Source organism: Sebastes fasciatus, chromosome 2 (genome assembly GCF_043250625.1).
Source record: "Sebastes fasciatus isolate fSebFas1 chromosome 2, fSebFas1.pri, whole genome shotgun sequence".
Lineage (NCBI taxonomy): Eukaryota > Metazoa > Chordata > Actinopteri > Perciformes > Sebastidae > Sebastes > Sebastes fasciatus.
This window is the reverse complement of record NC_133796.1, coordinates 14,799,561-14,818,509: the sequence shown is the minus strand read 5'-3', so window position 1 is coordinate 14,818,509 and position 18,949 is coordinate 14,799,561. Positions and strand designations below refer to the sequence as shown.

General features: G+C 41.6%; 1 protein-coding gene and 1 long non-coding RNA gene across 4 annotated transcripts in view; one reads left to right on the top strand and one right to left on the bottom strand.

Moving 5' to 3' along the window:
• insyn1 (inhibitory synaptic factor 1) overlaps window positions 1-5,702 on the top strand; it is a 625,574-nt gene extending 619,872 nt beyond the window's left edge. For all 3 annotated transcript variants that reach the window (XM_074611251.1, XM_074611243.1, XM_074611261.1), the window contains one exon: window positions 351-5,702. In XM_074611251.1, the coding sequence (XP_074467352.1) occupies window positions 351-1,169 (819 nt within the window). In that variant the 3' untranslated portion in view covers window positions 1,170-5,702. The remainder of the gene's footprint in view (window positions 1-350) is intronic.
• Window positions 1-18,949, bottom strand: part of LOC141753017 (uncharacterized) — a 602,052-nt gene that overhangs the window by 163,816 nt on the left and 419,287 nt on the right. The gene's annotated exons all lie outside the window — the stretch shown is intronic.

The following is an 18,949-nucleotide window of genomic DNA, read 5'->3' as shown; positions in this document are numbered from 1 at the left end:
GTGATCTAATGATGCGACCTAAACCACTACGGATGGTCTCAGATACAGTTGCTTAGCCTTTACCCACTTCAAAATATTTTTACAATGACAAACGTTGGTTTGAATCACACCTGGATAATAAATGTCAGTACAAAATGTCATGGCAGTCCATCCAGTAGATATTTTAGTCTGGACCAAAGTGGCGGACCGCCTGACCAACAGGTTGACGTTTTCATCTATAGAGCCATGCTGCTAAAAATAAATATATGGAAATATCTGGATCTGAAATGAAATCTCTTTCTGGCCTAAAATTTGTTTCTCTACAATAACTCATACGTTTTCTCTCTTGTGCTCTCCCTTTTCTATTGCAGGTGGTGGGTCAGATCGATAAACTAACTTCCGACTTTGACTTTGACCTGGAGCAAGATGACTGGACGGTGGCCACAGCCAGCAGCACGTCCAGCAGCGAGCGAGGTCTGGGAGAGGCCTTCAGGCTGGACTTCCTCAATGCAGATGTGCTTTCTGATAGCTGGGAGTTCTGCAGCTACCTGGAGGCTGCTGGCGCCACTGCCCGCATACCTGGTGAGCAACCAGGAGATCTGCGATCAGAGCTGGGCCGCGGGACCATCCCCACCCAGACGCAGACCCCCACCCCGCCCCCCTCCACTGCCTCGGTCTACTCCCAGATGAACGGCGGGCTGCCCATCCCCAACGGGCCCCGCATTATTACTCCAGATTCGTCCAGCGAGGAGGCCAGCAGCTCCACGCACAGCCACAAGACTTCTCGTACCTCCGGCACAAGAGAAAGAGTCCGCTTCAGTGACAAAATTCTGTATCATGCGTTGTGCTGTGACGATGACGAGGAGGAGGAGCAAGAGGACTTACAGGAAGACAAGAGTGGCTGTGCTACGCCAGAAAGCGATAGTGAACCCAGTCTCCTCTCGAGCTCAGTCAGCCCCAAACGTTCTTCCTCTGAGCACTCACTCCTCCATAACTGTCTGGACCCTTCCTATGCTCCCTCGCCAATGAAGGGGATGATGGGAGCTCACACACTACCCAGGAAAGGTCTCTTAAACCCCGGCTGCCGCAAAAAACTGTTACGAAATAGCAGCACACAAACTGTCTCTGACAAGAGCACCCAAACTGTACTGCCCTATATTCCAACCAAACAGAAAACAAAGGACCACTGAGAAAGACCTAAGTTTATCATAAATCTCATGAAGAGGACTGTGCATTATTTAATATTAAATACATAGCTCATAGATTAATACACAAATAAATTAATTACTAAATAAATAAATGATATATGGGAAATCACTCGACTACCTAAAGTTATTCTGAGGCTCAGGGAAAACACGATGAAATGAAGCAAAGCAGATCATTAAGATAAGAGTTTTACTGGCGGACCAAAAGGTTAGTGCCTGTTCTAATGTTAAAAAGATACACTGAATGGATTCCCTGTGTGTGTAATCATTTGAAACAATGACAGAGATTATAAAAGCAATCATTTTTACAAGAACATTTTAAGTGTTCAAAATTGGAAGTGAAGTATGAAGAGGTCCTTTCCCCTCCTCGTACAATAGTAGAAGTCACACACACAAAAAAAGAAAATGCTTGTTCCTATAATGTGGATACAAAACGCTGCACATTCTGTACTCTGAATCTGTATAAACATTGTCTTTTTTCATGTTCCAGTTATTTCAAATGTCAAGGGGGATTGTTGCTTTCAGCGGGATAATGTATCTAGATGAACATGTCAAGCCTCTTCCTCACTTTGATGTCAACAAACAAGTTGGAGCGAAGAGCCAGAAAACAACACTATTTACCTGCCCTTGATTTTTTATAAATCACCTCAATGTGATCTCTTCTTGCTCTGCAGCAGAAACATAAGAGTGGCAGGCAGAGAAAAAAAACAACACATATATAAAGTCATTTGAGAATGTGCGGTCCACAAAACTGACATTTCCATTTTCTTTTTCTCTTCGTCCGTGTTTGGCGGTGACGTTATTAGACCTGGGATACGAGCTAAATAGCAGTGTACAAAAAAGTGTAAAGGTTTTTTCTCTCCATTCAGTTGCCCAGTGGGGAATTGAACTCAGCAGAGCAGCATTTTATTCACAGGGCTAACGCCAATAGCCATTCCTGATCAATATGTTAGAGGGAGGTTGCAGTGAGAGGTCTCTCTGCTGAGCATGCATGCCACTCTCCTGGGATCTATGAACAAAAACTCACAGTCAGACCTATTTACTTACACTGAGTGGAACAAAAATTAGAACTGTGGCCCTAAAGAACTGACATTTCAAAAAATGTGTGTCCAGGAGTGAGAGCTGATGGTGGAAAGAGAGAGTGTTCCTGTTCAAAGATTTATTTATTTTTTAAACCGAGCAATAATCTACCCTGGGGAACGGCTTTGTGAGTCTGCTCCCCTAGTCCCCTCCTCCTTACTTTCATAATGTTGTGTTTTCAAGTTTGAAAAGGAAGAAAGTAAAATGTCACAGTCTTAAAGAGGTAACTCCTTGCTGACTCCTGTGAAGCTGACCTTTGTGCCTCTGATCACCTAATGTAGACTTAACCTTCCGCAGCAGGCAGAGATGCTCCTATTCATTCACATACTGAACGAATATATTTAATGCTTCCATGTGGGGAGTTTTGTGAATTGGTTTTCACAGTAATGCAGGTAGTTGAACACACTGTGAAATGTTCTAATCTTTATATGCAGTAAAAACAAAAAATATGTGAGCAAGACATCTTGTTTTCACCTCCAAATCACAGGCTTTATGTTGTTTAAACTACTTCTTAGGTAAGTGTTTTTCCTTTTAGTGAAACCAACAAGTCAATTTATCATTAAAATATTTTACAATTAGATAAGACAGATTTATTCTGCAGAAATGTTCCAACTGGTCAAAGCAATACATTGGAATTAACAACCATAACTCTAGAGCGTATAAATGAAAATATCACGCTACTGTAAACCACATAAACCAAACCATGTTAAATTCCCTTGCAATACAAATAGTAGTAGAGACTTAAACACACACAATGCTTAAAGGGGAACTTTGGTATTTTTCAACCTGGACCCTATTTTCCCCTGTTTTTGTGTCTAACTGACAAATACGGACAACAAATTCTTAAATTTGTCCAATATTGAGGCATAACGTTGTAACCGGCAGCAGCTAAACAAGCAGCGAGGGCAAGTGAGCAGTGTCAGTGTAACGGTACGGTCACTAAAGTGCTTGTTTTTGCCGCTGACAGGCTCAGATTGTTATTATAAGTGTCTGACAACATTATGGAAAGGACCCTACAGAGAAATAAAACTTTTTTTCTTTACCTTTCGCTTGATCCGGTCTGTTATTGTTATTGTGTCCAAATCACGCTCAAGGAGAAGTCTACTTGTGAAATCTGAATATCCATTTACTCTGACTCAAATAAATACAGGCAGCCATCAAATTCAAAAGGCCTCATCCACGTTGTTTAAATCAACTAAATATTCAGCCATGACATTGAAAATCTTTTAGATAACACTAAGCTGCTCTTTCTGTACTCCAACACAACAAACTCTGCCCGGCTGGCACTCGCAAGTATTCCACTGTTTTCTTCTGGCAACACGTCACCTTGCAATATTTCAGAGCGAGACTTCTCCTTGAGCGACATTCTTTCCATGTCAGACACTTACAATAACAATCAGAGCCTGTCTTGGCAAAAACAATCACTTTTAGTGGACGTAAATGACAGTGCCAGCTTGCCCCAATAGCACCATATTGCAGCCTGCCGTCTACAGCGCTCTCTCAATACTCGACCAGTTTCAGAAATTGTTGTCACTATTAGTCAGTTAGACACATAAACATGGGAAAATAGGGTTCAGGTTGAAAAATACCCCGGTTACCCTTTAAAATAAGCTTAGTTACTATTGTTACAAATTACAACGAAGTGACTCATACCACCTTGGGTACAAGTGCTGGTATCTCACTGATTCTCTGCTTCCATCATGACTTGGGATGTACCCAGTCTTCTACAACTGGCCACTGCGACACACTAGATTATTAGGTACTCTAGAGAAGCACATCCATAACAGCCCACCTCTTTGTTTTTGTTTGTGTGTTCATGTATAATAGTTATTGCATAGTGCACTGCTTAGGGGAATTACAGCTGTGCTGTTAAGGCAGCATCATGCCTCAAGAGCCCGATATAAGGGAAGCAGAGTGAGCACTTTTACACCAGGCAGCTTGGTAGAAGCATCAATTTGCCTGAAGCTGATGTGCTATACATGCATATACCAGAAGTAATTTGATTTTTTTTTTTTTGCCTTCTTTTGTAACGTTTTCCCTTTGTCTTGCTCTGGCTCAGTTAATCCCAAGTACCTGTGAAGAAAGAGGCACTGAAGAGAGATCAATGGCTCACTCCCCAAAGCATTGGCTGCCATTTCCCTGCTAGATTGGGGACCAACAGGTCATCACAGCCATTAGCATAAACAAACAAAGCTATGCCACCACACAGGCAAAGCATCAATTACAGGAAAACAAACTAAGCCCTTATTGTGATGCCCATACACCCGCCAGACATTACAATGTGAGGGGGGATTTTGTTTATTTCCTTTTCCAATCTAAAGATTGTATAAGCCATATCTGCAATGAAATCACCTCTTCAAATATAGAGCTGTTTGGCACTGCCGCAGAATACATTATCATTGGGGACAGATTTGAGATATTTGGACAAAACATTAGCAACGTCTCTTTTGCCAACAGGCCCATTATTCATCTCTAATAGGGCAGAGCTTTGTCCTCGGTTCTCTGTAGGACAAGGATGGGAGGCATCCAAAGGTTATGAAAACCTGAGCGAACCGATGCCAAATCATCTGCCTACCAGGAAGATCATTTTGTCACGCCACTGCATACAAAACAGATGTTGTGCGCTTGTCTACGCGTGTGCACATCTCTTGTCTATATGTTCGCTGCCTTTGTACCCGCACGTTGTGCGAGGAGATAAGTGATGTTTTCCAAATTACACACCGCCTTGTGTTTAATTTCACATTTTCCTGTCACAGCAATTAATGGAGATCAATACAAATAGACGCGGCACATCCCCCTGGAAGTCATTTGGTCAGACTTGTCCATAAGACAAGATTAAACAAAATCTCTTTTAGAAGGCTGCACAGTGAGTCATGCCATCTGTGTTTTGACATCAGCGGTGGGCATGTATTAGCTCACATCCCTGATCAATCCTCTAATCACGTTGCCAGCGGGACACCCTCTGTTGAGTGACTGACAAATAGTGTAGAACAAAAAAAAAAAAAGACACTTTAAAAAGGGGATTATGACACTAAAACACCGACGCATACGCCCCCCAACCCCTTCCATACACACACTTCATATATAATTACCACACTTCACTCTCACTGCCCGCTTGCCCCCGTCAGTGAGCAGAGGAAAACAGATGACAGATCTCTGTTTTCTCTGCTGATTGGTAAGGGTCCATGAAGCGGAGAGCTCAATGCAGCCTCACTGATTACTATGGATTGGCTAACGGCCGGGGCTACCTAAGGTTGATTTGTTTCATCTTTGTGCCATTTATATCCTGCTGCTACTAGAACAAACTATTTCTATTCCATCTCGCTCCTCCTCCTCCTACCTGCAACCTCCTTTCACCACACACACACACACACCCTTTCCATTCATGATATCACTGGTCAGCCACTGCACATCTTCTACTGAGCTCACAACAGGGCTCTAAAATTTGCCCCAAATTTAAAATCTTTGTTTTTCTACATTTTGATTAGTTGATCACTCAAAGTGACCTTTAACATAAATCGAACATCAAAAGTGGTTTTAGTTTTGTTCATGAACTTATAATTTATCCAAAACTTATTTTTATTTTAAAAAGTAGTTTTATTGTTTTGTTTTGTTTTATTTAGAATTTGCATGTTTGTTTTGATTTTGATGTAAACAATGCAGCTAAGGTAAATTAAAATATTTTTTATGTGTACAAATAAAAAAAAAAATGATTTTGCATATGAGCCCCCAAAAAGCTGGAACCGACCCTGCTAGCTGGTGCATCCTAAAGTTGGTGCATCCTAAAATTGGCGGAGCTGCAGGACAAGATGCTTCAGTCCTGGGGAGAGACGCAGTATGTTGCCACGGAAAAAAATGCGATGGTAACGTTAATACTAGAAAGATTACCTCATTGACTTGGGAATAATTTTCCGTTGCTCCTGCGGCTGTCGTGGGGTCAGAGCCCGGCGTATATTCTGTGTGTGTGTGTGTGTGTGTGTGTGTGTGTGTGTGTATGTGCGGGACCGGGCCGGGCACTGACAGTAGGCTATGTATGCGTGTATGTGCTTATGTTTTATAATAACGGTGCGCTACGCAAAACATGCAGTCATTTTCATCATCGTTCATTCTAATGGAGCAGGTATTTTTCTTTCAACTCTCGTCCCAAATTCGTCCCAAAATTAATTTTCATCCTCCCCGATCATAATTTTTTCGCACAGGGACGATGAGACGTTCTTAAGCTCGAGCCGTGGCTCACAAAAAGATAGGATGACAATTTTATGTCTCAGTTTAGGTCAAACAAGTACAAAGTTTTGTGTCATTGAGCAAATATATACGGTACCATGATCACAGCTTGAAGAGCTCACCGCTCCTGATGAGACAAGGTCAGCAGCAGCGGAACAATGTGTTGAACTTCGGGTGCACTGGATGGTTGGCACAGGGTTACATGGCATGCCGTGTACCCCCGTGTAGAGGACACCGCCGTGTTTATGCACACGCTGACGCCGGCCACAGAATCTATACCGCATTTGTGCCCCGGCCAATCCAACGCCGGCTCCCAGCACCTGAGGGATGGCCGGACAAGGCCGCGTCAACCATCAGTCACCGTTTGATTGGGCCGGGGGAGTGATTAATGAAGGGCCATGCAACAGCCGCAGATAAGATTAGACCTTCACAGGTGATGAAGGACAGGGCCTGTGGCTGCGAGCGGGGGGCTGGGGCGGTTCCCAGGACAAAACACTGCCTTCAGATGACTTGGCACACAGTAATTAAAGTTAATGATAATCCTGTCACTTTCACATACACCGTGGCATTGTGATTGAACAGCGTGTCAAGCAAAACAAAGAAAGGTAATAGGAGGCCATAATTATTCTATGATAGGTCAAAGAGAAGGCGACCATACGGCCTTGATCAAATAAAGCTACCAAATCATTTTTAGTGTTTGTACAGGACCTTGGTTGGAGAAACCTGTATTAGTGCAGTTCAGATAACGGACATAAAATATTACATAAACTTGACATTTGACTACTTTCCTGTGCCTGTCCAAATTTTGTTGCACTGACTTTTAACTGTCCTTTATGAGAGGTAAAACTAATTCTAAAAATGTATTGGCTAATACTAACTGACCTAGGGACAACTGCAGTCTGTTGCATTTAAGATTACCAGAAACACACCACAGTACAAGAGATGGGTCATGATTTTGAATTTTTCGAACAGTCATTCAATTTAAAAAAAAAAATCGAATGGTTTATGCGACTATCATGATCTCTTAATAAATATATTTTCCCTTGTTTAACCGTCGCAGGCACCACCTGGTAGTAAAGTTACTACCGGTACAACATGTGTGGCACGTTCAGTTTGGCTCTTTTCTGTTGGGGCAGGTGTGTTTGTGTGTGTATGTGTTTGTGTGTGCTCCCCCGTAGTTTCAGCTGGTAGATCATCTGTTCAAGCGGCGGAACATCGTAAAACTTCCCTTCACTACATTCAAACCGGACAGAAACAGAATAAAACTCATCAAAACTGTCTTGGTTTTCCACAGGTCTCCTCCACTGTTCCAACAATGTGGTCGAAATACACCCTTAATTTATAGCTTTAGATGGGAAAATGTGCCAACCCTACATGCCGTTAAAGGCACGCGGGGGATTTTCGAAAAATGATTGACTAGCTCCCCGAATAGTAATTTTGCTTGAAATGCACATCCCTACTCAGTACAATCCCCATTCAAGATGATGAGAAGCACATAAATCCTACAACTGCTACATCCAGTGAAAAGGACATAAAGCAGCAGATAGAATTTTATGATGCAGTCCACTTGAGGAAAAAATTGATCAGCACACCCAGGCTAAAAAGAGAAAGTTACCATTTACATCACATAACCTGACTGATAATTGGAATATCTCCCAACGTGAACCTAAAATTGTGGCATGACCGAGCGAGGCAAAGGAGTGCGTAGTCATCGCCGAAGCAATTTCTGAGCGCGAGTGGAAAAAGAGAGACAGAGAAGAGAGAAATGATTGCAGCGGAAATGCTACGAGTCCTCAAATTGAACCACCATAGAAATGTAACCTTGTTGCATACCACATTAAATTGCACACAAATGATGTGTGTAATGACATGCTCAGCTGAGCGAGGAATACATCAAGAGACAATTGAATCGGTCCAGAAAAATACACAATTACACGAAACATCACTGACACCGACTGCAGGAACGGGTGAGGCACGTTTCAGGGGGAAAATATGTATTACTCAGTTACCGGTGAGTTGTGAAAGTAAAGAGTCAATTGGAGAACGCTGCTGTTAAATGAATTTGTATTTGAAAAGGTGGGCTGTGGTATATAAATAGTAAGTGCAGCGCTTTGCGTGTACATTTAATTCTGACAATACGTGGTAGAAGTCAAAGAAAAGCCAACAGCAGTCTGTTTCCAGACAGCTCCGGTTTGGCAGCCTGTCAGCATTTCCATGGCATTTTACAGGTAAAGGCCAAGAAGGCAGGGAATTGCTGACAGTTTAGTAAGACCAACAAATAAGAGTTAAATGATAAGACAGGTGCAATGTACAAGGAGAGTCCCCAAGTGCCCCTTATTTCACCTTACAAGGGGCTTTCCCCATTGCTCATATTTACTACTTTCTGCACAGTCTACACCCTATACTCTCTCTCTTTCTATGTCTTTCTCACATGCACAGCCACCTCTATTCATTCTTTCCCATGCACTTGTCTCCTCTGGCTGTAATGAGCTCTCCACTCCAGCCCAGCAAGGTGTGACTGAGGTCTTCATCAAACGCACAGCAATTCGCGAGGTGCCAAGGACAGGTAAGAGTCATTCTTCTGAGGCTCCGCTGTGGAACAGAAGGGAGGGGAATAAGTTGGGGTTTGGTTATGGCGCAGCACTGGATGATTGATTGTGCCATGGATCGGTTCCCGTCTTCAGCGATTCTGGCAAAAATCAGACAGGACCTTCTGATTGCAATCATCACTTTGTACTTAACTTGCTCCAATTAGTAGAGTTTTTTTTTTTTAGTGGTTCAACAGCTTCTTCCATATTCCGACTGTAAAGTGGGTCACCAGACGGATAGGGGTGCCTGAATGTTGTGTTACGCCGCTGTGCATTTCCAATACATTATAGTAGTAATCATTCTCAAATGACTGCAATTAGTCAAATGTCAGGCTCGGTTTGCGCTCTCACGGTGGCTTGCTGACAAAGTAGCTCACAGGTATGTCAAAAGATTAATAGCTGTGGGATTTCATTAAGTCAGGTGCTTGAAAGAAGCAGGAGGAATAAACACAGATTAATTAAAACTTCAGTTCTTTCCCTTAAGTTTAGTCCATAATTAGGCACACAAAATATCTGTCAACAGGCTCCGGCATTGATCTGTTCCATATATATCACACTTTGCAGTCGCAGCTGACAACAGCTCTTTACTACTCTTATCGTGTCAGTTGAAGTTGTAATCATTGTTCTATTTATTGCGCAAAACATCATTTTAAGTAGATTACATAACATAATTGACGGAAAACAAATCACATCTGAAAAATAACTTTAATTTGTATAGCACCTTTCATGTAGAGATGCAGCCCAAAGTTCTTTATAAAGCAGGATTAAAAACATTACGAGTACTAGAACTAGAAATTAAGTGAAGAAAACATGATGAATGTTTGCGAAAATTAGTTTGCTTGTCTAAATTCACAGTCACACAGGGGTCAAACATAATTTTTCATTTTTCGCTCGAGTGCTGTTGCCTTCCTGAAAATATAATCATTTGTATAGTGTGTAGTGGAGTGGAGGTTTTCAAATTGGGTGGGATGTGGGACCCGAACTTGGCGTGCATAAATTAACTTTCACAAAAACAGAGACTTGATTTGAAGGGGAACCGGGCACAATCAGACACGATCCGAATGGACCCAAGGACAATTACAGCCAATGCAATCTGTGGTCGACCTAAACAGATAATAACAAGAAAGGACTCCAAAACCAGCAGCAGCATGATGTGCTATCAATTAATAAGCACAAATGAGCACCAATGTACTGTAAGAATAATGTCGTAAGAATAAATATAACGTTACAGAAATTATTTACAAAATGTAAAGTCTATTTTCCCCTCCTGAATCTTCAATAAAACCTTTGGTAGCCAACTAAGTGATAGACAGTATAGTTTTTCTAAAAAATGTAATATCTGTGAATCAAATAAAAAAATGTAATTGTTATTTAACAGCATACATTTTGTATAGATTACTGATTTCTTGAAATAACTTCTCCTACGGTGATGACATACCACACAATCAATATTAGACATATTGACACACAAATCCAAGACTGGTGGCCTGTGAAGGCCTCCAGTGTGTAGTATTGAAACTAATGTGCAGCATATTTGCTCTCCGACTAAATTATAGGTGTCCTACACATTAAATAGAGATGCAAAAGTGAAATATTGCTATAATATCTGGACATTAAAAGCTGCTATTATTTACTTTCAAAAATGAAGGATTGGACTATTATTTATCTTCTCAATGGACATCATTTCTACACATAACATACTGCCTTATTGCTTTAACAGAGGTATTAAGCAGGAGTCAGTGTGGGATATTGTATTAGTTGGTCGGACGCCAAGTTACGTGACAAACAAACATCACAGCTTTTCTTTTAAAATTGATCCTAAGGCAGCAAAAGGCCGGTAATAGCTCGGATAAAAAGCAATCAGGCTGCAGTTTTAAGTTATGGCATCTTGGCCTTGTCCAAGTGGTCAATCAATGTTCTCTTTTGCTTGTGTCCTCAGTGCATCAGCATGGGCTATAAAGCCTAGAAAGCACAGACGTTAAATGGCTGTGTGGGCCCTTTGCTAGCCTGGTGTCTGGCAATCTGGCAGGGGTTTCTGGCACCCTCGGTGTCGGACCAGGACTTTAAGAGCATGTAAAGTGTAAATCTCCCAGCTGACAAACTGATCTCTGCTGGCTCCGGACCGGATTTACCACCTTGCACAGAGCTGTAAGGCGCCAGCTGTAGCAACATGCTATTACTACCAGGAAGAAATATTAAAAATGATGGGTATCTTTTTGCTAATAATAACAGTGATAACTCCCAATACATGAGTCTATATAAATTGCATGAGGAAAATATCCCATAAAGACAAAAAAATGCAGTAGTCTGAATTTACTGTGCAATTTAAAGTTGTAAAACTACCAGTAGCAGTCAGCTAACAAACTCTGTGAAGTGACATATCGCTGTTGTGTGGTGAGACTTTTCTTCACCTGCACCAGATTGGTATTTAGGTGACGATGCGTCACTTCCTCCCACTGTACAGAAGTGAAGCCAAAATAGCTCAGATACAAGAGCTGCCATCTTGAGATTTTGTCGTCAATTGAAGCAAGAGTCTCTACATTAGTGATCGGGCGGTGGAACCGCCGTATCGGGGACGGACGCAGCTTGTCAGCAAAAGAGACTCACAGCTGCCAATCATGAAGTGTCTTTTTATAGCATCAACTAATTAAAACCAAACTTGGGCAAAAAATGAACACTTGAACATACATCAGCGTGATAAGAACTACCTAAAGTGACGGAAGCCATCTTTGTGAAAAATGTATTTGATGTATTTGATTTATGACCTATACTGCAGCCAGCCACCAGGGGGCGATTGAGACGTTTTGGCTTCACTTTTGGGGAGCTGTCATGTGGTCCATCTTTATATACAGTCTATATGTTCAACTGGCAATCCATTGCAGTTTTGGTGTTGAGGATGACTACATTTTGCTGCTGACATGAGTCAGGTCAAACTGTATAAAGGTGCATCTATTCTTAGAGCAATTTTCATAACTATAGGTATAAGCTCCAAAAGCACAAAACCACCTTTTATGTACATATGTCATGCTTGTTGGTTATATTTGATTATACATTCTTCAACCAGTACAGCCACATATAACTGCACAGATGCAGTTTTGATCCTATTATGACAATAACGCTAGTAAAGCAGAGCATACAGTTATACTATCATCTGATATTAATAGCTGTTTTGTAGATTGCATGATGGCTTTCTCTTTTAGTAAAACTGTTCCATCCTCAGTGTCAAATTGTTAAAATTTGAGGGACGTGCTGTGTATCATCAGTGCAATTAACCCAAACCAGGTCAGATTTTGATTAAATCATACATAAGCATCATTAAACTGAAGCAAAATAACAACCCAAATTCCTGTGCTCTTGTGCAATGCCTCTAGAAACTTGAATAGACTTTAAAGAGAGACACTATCTGTTGGCAGCATATTCTGTTGCAATATATTCATATTTGAGCTGCCGTATATTTCTACCTCCGAAAATCAGCCCAGTATTGCCAGGAATTACATGCCATATTGTACAAATCCAAATCTCACAATTTACATCCTATGCCAATTTACAGTGCCAACGCAGGAAAAGGGGCACCCTATTTGTAGCAAGGCAGGGTGGTTGATGGGCGTGTCGTGTAGACCATAATTACAATCTTTCACTGACCTTAACCACACCACAGCTGCCATGTAGAAAGAGTAGGGCTGTCCTCGACCAAAGAACACGCTTTACTAGCTTTAACTTTATTTTTGTGATCCAATATTGCATGACAGCAAAGTTTGGTGAAAGGCACATTGGACATTTTGACCCTTCCGGTGATTAAACAGAGAGGGGTGCAAGCGTATCAGTAGAGCAGATGATAACAGTTATAAACTGATAAGACAACTTCATCATTGGATGTGTCAGATGCTGGCTCCTTAAGCTCCTTCTATCCCCTTCCCCTCTAAAAGCAGAGAGCGATATCAAACACTGACCGGAGTAGATGGTCCTCCAAGAGGTAGCTGGTGTCCCGGTCTTCTTCTTCAAGGTACATAACAGACAAGGGAAGACATTGTTACTTGTCAAATGTAGGTGTAACCAATAACATTAATAATGGCTGCATTCCACTGAAGTGTGCAAGTAGCCAGAGTCCCAATATGGTGCATGTTGACTTGTGTTGACTGTCTTACTAGGACACTTAAAGCTGCAGTAGGCAGAATATGATGGCATCATTGGGCAACAAAAATTCAATAATAACCTTTCAGCATATTGTAATTCAAATGTTCTCAGAGATAACTAGACTTCTGCACCTCCTCATCGCTCCGTTTTCAGGCTTTAAAAAATCTTTTGCCAATCAAAGATCATTTCAGAGAGAGAGCGTTCCTATTGGCTGCTCATTCAACGGAGGCAACTGTCAATAACTCACGAATCCGATCAAACTAGGCAGCACTGATCAAATATGAATCAATATTCTGTTACTGTAATGCCTATTTCTTGTGTAAAAGGTTTTCAGAAACATATGTTAGTGTACTGTTTAGATGTAAAATGAGAAAGTGTGCTCCGGCTGGAGGGCGGTGCTTTGTATTTCCTCAACTGATCTCAATATGGCTGCCGGGTCACAAACGTTCTCATTTTACAGCTAAACAAAACATTTGAGCTGCTCAGAGACGACAGGCTCCAGCTCGGCTCTGATTGGTCGTTTTACTCCGGTCTGTGAAATATTGCAGATGCCATTGGGAGCACCGGAGGTCACAGAGGCACATGATTTTTTTTCAGATTACCTGTCTCATGCACTACTATCAGGGTATAGTGACCGTTTTATAAAAATAACTTTTTTTTTAATCATATTTGCTCCAATTCTACCCACTAGAGCTTTAAATAGAGTGGAGCCATAATTAATGTTATTAGTTACACCTGTGCTTTTCCTGCATTGACAAGTCAAAATGTCTGCCATGAAAAGGGCCCATTCGTCACATTCGGCTACAGCACATTTCACAAAAAGCACAAAAAGCAGGTAAACCATTAGTGTACAACTCTAACCCACATACAGCATCCTAATCCCCCAACAGTCGTATCGTGGTTGAATTTGGCTATGCAGTAGAGTGCATATTTTCTGTACACTCGATCTTACAAAGTACACTTTGAATGTGGGCTGTGTAGACGTTTTAGAAAATGGGGCAATGAACATGTTTAAAGCTTTTTTTTTTAACGACATAATTTTAAAGATTTACCACTCCCCATAATTACTGAATTTACATGACATTACATGAACTTACACGACAAGTGATTCATTGTGGTGATATTGTTGCACCACATCATGTTTGCCGCAGCCATAGGCCTATTTGTCTTGCAATTAGAAACACAATGCTCCAGGCACTGCTGGGGAAACTGTCAAATAACGAGTGAAGTCGCTGCTTAGGTTTCACTCACTTTTAATGAGGGGCAGATACATTACTCACAGTATGATACATGCACAACCGACTTTGTTTTGATCTTATTTCACACACATACTTACATGCTTCAGTGTTTCCATGGTTGCCTAATGCACATCTCGCATAACTAGAAAGCTATCCCTTTAGTCTATTTGACAGAAATCTGTTGGGGAGGGGGGGGGGGAGAGCAGCACATGCGTCTATAAGTTTTAATTAAGGCTATACTGCATATGTTACATTTTCAAGCATGTGATCAAGCGACGGGTGACAGCTGGCTGATGGTCAGGCTATGTTGGTCATGTGGGATCAGAATATAAAACAAGGACTGGTGTGTAACAGATTGATAAAGACTGTAGGCCGGAATTCAAAATGTAGCAGTTTGTTTTTATTAACCTGGCAAGAGCCTGATGCTGGTTGCACAATAATTAATCAGGTTGGATCGAGGAAAAGGGGCTTGCCACCAAAATGAAAATAGCTGGTCCTCCTTAAAGGTCAGCCCACCTTAAGCGAGCCTGAGCCGAAGTTGTCGCCAACTTCGGGGCTAACCCTCTTCACTTTAATCAGCAGGTGGCAAACAGGACACAGGAACTTGGCCTGGGTCCTGAGGAGTTGTAGTATTTGTTCATTGACAGCGTAAACTGTACACACACTGCACTGCTACACTCACAGCAATAACGTTACTGTTACTGTTACTGTAACTTCACAGGCTACTCACCATCACAAACAAAGTCTGTCTCTCTCTCTCAACAGCACACTGACACTCGCTAACGTTAAGCCCACAACCAACGCACAGTTATTCCTTAAAGGAGTTCGCTACGGAGTGCCTTCATAGCCGAGTGGTTATGGCGCATGCCACATTACTGCAACGTCCCGGGTTTGATTCCAGCCTTGTGACCTTTGTTGCATGTCAGACCCCTCTCTCACCCCCCATTTCCACTCTCTGTCTCTACACTGTCAAATAAAGGCAAAACAATTTGCAACTTACCAAATGTGTTAACTAACAACATTTCCTCTTTATATTGATAAAAATATAATCCAAGTGACATTACGTACCTTTCAAAACCTATTTGCTGTTGCAAGTTGTAAGAATGTTATGTCAAAGAGAAATACTTTTAAATTGCTCCCATCAATCTCAAAGTAATTTTCATCAACACAGGTAAGTTTGTGTATACAAAGCAGCAGCACCTGATATGCTGAGGTGATTACAGCTACGATCCGTAGGTTTTCATAATTCACACTACAACAAGGATGATAGAGCTTCTAGCTTTGCGTTTGTGAACCTGTTTTACCTTTTTTGCTTCTGGTATGCAGTGTAAATGTCATTGACTGATGGAAGTGTTTACTGAAGTGATGAAGTTAGACAGCATTGGTATTGTCAATCGGATAGGTGTAACCCGACAAACAAAATCAACATTTCTCGGCAGCAGAATACAGAATAGACTCTCTCTAACCATTTTTTGTGTTTCACTACTCTTTACCATACAGATGGATAATAATAATGATATAGTTATTAAAAAACGTTATGGATTTCTCCTTTAAAGGTCATGCTTTTCGAAGGAACAGTTGTGCAGTCATAAATCCATTTTCTTCTAATGTTCCATTTTTCCCTCTGCCTCCCATTTTATAGAGGCAGCTGCTCATGTACTTATTCATTCATTCATCCACCCAAAAAGAAGTAGTGAGTTGAGAAAAGGAGATCCCTTTCTCAGACCATTACCAACTATTTCCCCGAGGTGAAAACCCCATCACACAGTGTTTTTAGAGACTGTGAGAAAGAGACTTGGCAGGGTAGAAGAATACATTTCTGCTTAATTAATCCCATTCCTTACTTTAGGTATTAAAAGGCAATGGTCTGTTTAACAACTTTCGGCGACACTAAACGGGTAATTAGTCACAGCCTAATCATTTTTCATACATTTTATGGGTATGTCCAGGGCGGGGTGTGCTCCCCAGAGGGTCATCCCACTAGCCACCTCACTTATTCCACGCCCTTTTCACAGCTCCCTACCTCCACACAGGATTAAGCCATTTCCTTTCTTCCCAGCAAGTTTGCCATTAAACATGTCATGCTCTGTGATCAGATACCCACACCTCAGTAGTCCTTACCTCCAGATCCAACCACCTGCTTCCGATAGCACTGGACACAAACCCTCCTCAATGTGGGGCAGCTAGAGGCGGTGTGTGGTGTGATGTAGAAACCATTTTCTCCAATATGTAAAAAGCGGAATGAGTGTGGGAGCCTGGGCACAATCAACTATGGCACACCGACTATAGCAGCTTGTGCCAGCTGTTGCAGGCAGCCAATCCTAAAGCTGAATACAGCGTTTTTTGACATTTATTCAAATGCTTGGGAAATTAGAATCATTTAAATGGTGAGAGCCGCCCACTGTCCAGGTGTAAATGTGATTTCAATAATGCTTTCTGTTCTCTAAATAAGCACAGCTGCTCAGACACACCGCCAGGATTCTGAATTCAAAACATGGTGCAGGACACGTCATTATTTTTTCTCTGAGAGAATATAGACTAAAATAGCCGAACACACCAGTGATAGCTTTTATTATAAATAGAGGGGCGGGTATAGGGTTGGGCGATATTGAAATTCCCTAATGATGATATTGCTTTAAGAAAAACAACGATATACAATATTGTTGTGCAAAAAAAAAAATCTATAGACTGGACATGCATATGTTGCAATACCCATAAGTGACCACAAAGTGACGACAATATAGTAAGTGCTATTTTACACAACTGCATGCTGAGATCAATAAATCAGATTAATCAACTGGTGAGATTAATTTTTAATAAATAACATGTTTATCACATCTGAAATGATGGCACTGTAGTAGCTCAGGTCTCCATCTCTCTGTCTCTCTCTCGCACACTCGCTAACCTTACGGACCGCCGGGCTGGCGGAAATTGAGCGTCTCGTCACCCCAATAAATGCACGTGCACCATGCGCCACTTCTGTTTGTCTCTCTCTCTCTCAACCGCACACACCGTCACTCACTAACGTTAAGCACACAACCCACCCACTGACTTCTTCCTTAAAAATACATAAATCACCGATGACTAGGAGTCAACTTAGTCCCTTCGGGCCGCCGGGCTTGCAATACATTGGTGGAAACCTTGCTGTCTTGCTGAATCTGTGGCTTGGTAAGTCATATTGGCGATCTAATGTATTCACCATTTCCTGTTGGATGGTGAGTTTTAAGATGGGAACGGAGATTTGTGGTGTTTCCATCTTTAGTCTCGACCTGTTTTTTGCACAGCTTATAAATCACTTCGTTCACGTTCTCTCGCTCTCCTTTTTCGTTGGGTTGAAAACCAAAGAATCGCCAAATAGGCGCATTTGCATTCTTTTTGCTAACAAGAGCGACATCTTTCCTGCTGGAGTAAGGGGCTACATGAGTAATTACGTAGGTTACAGCGTCAGACGTATGCTTCATGTTGTTACTGAAGCATAGAGAAAACAAGAGAAAAAGAGAGACTGAATATGGCGCAAAATTCATAACAGGTGTTGCATGATTGAATATCTTTCTGTTATCTATCATGGACGATAATCTTGTCATATCGCCTAGGCGGCTAGGCTAAACCTCAACCTGAAACCCTCTAATGGACAGTTTGGGTGTTCCATATGTAATCCATCTCTGGCAACTAGGGGTCGGCAAACATTGCTACCTTTGTTAAATTTCCATCAGCCTTTTAGTGTCAATAACCAAACCGCCTAAGACAATTTCAACTAGGCCATGTCATTATGCTAACTATTGCAAAATCAATCTTAACACATCAATCAGCTTCAACCTAGAGCCTGGGCTATTAACCCCTAAAACGCTGAGGTCATATCTGAGCCGATCATACAACACAGTCTCATGCATCAAGCAGACTAAACCCCCCCGAGCTCATGCCACTGGTGCTAATGTCACATTGCTACGTGCCATCTGGAGTGACTGCAGCAGTTACACTAATATTGTTCATTCCTCACAGCTTTGTCTATTTCACACTATGTAATTTTCCAGCAGCGAGCATTTCAATTTGTCTGCAGCTCTCTATGACATTTGTCTACAAATCAGCGACCATGAGGGGCAGTGTGCAGCAGTAAAAGCCACAGGTGGTGTTACTACAAAAGCATCTATCGCTCTTCGCTCATCATTAACCTTTAAATACCCAATAGACCTTTTCTCACGGCGGACATTTTGACCTCCAGGAATAGCACAGGTGTAACTAATAACATTAGCGTTACATTAAGGTGTGGGAGAGAGCCATGCCAGTAATGGCCACCTCTAAATGGACAACAAGTGAGCATGTTGTGTGTTGTGTATTTACAACACAGGTGTCATTAACACATTGGGGTCAAAGCAAGGATGTTTCTAGATTATTATCTATCTATTTGAGCAAAAGCAACATGAAAAAAAAATGACAGACAACATATAACATGACATTACATTCAAAACATATTGTGACAAACAGGTGGCAAAAAAGACAATTG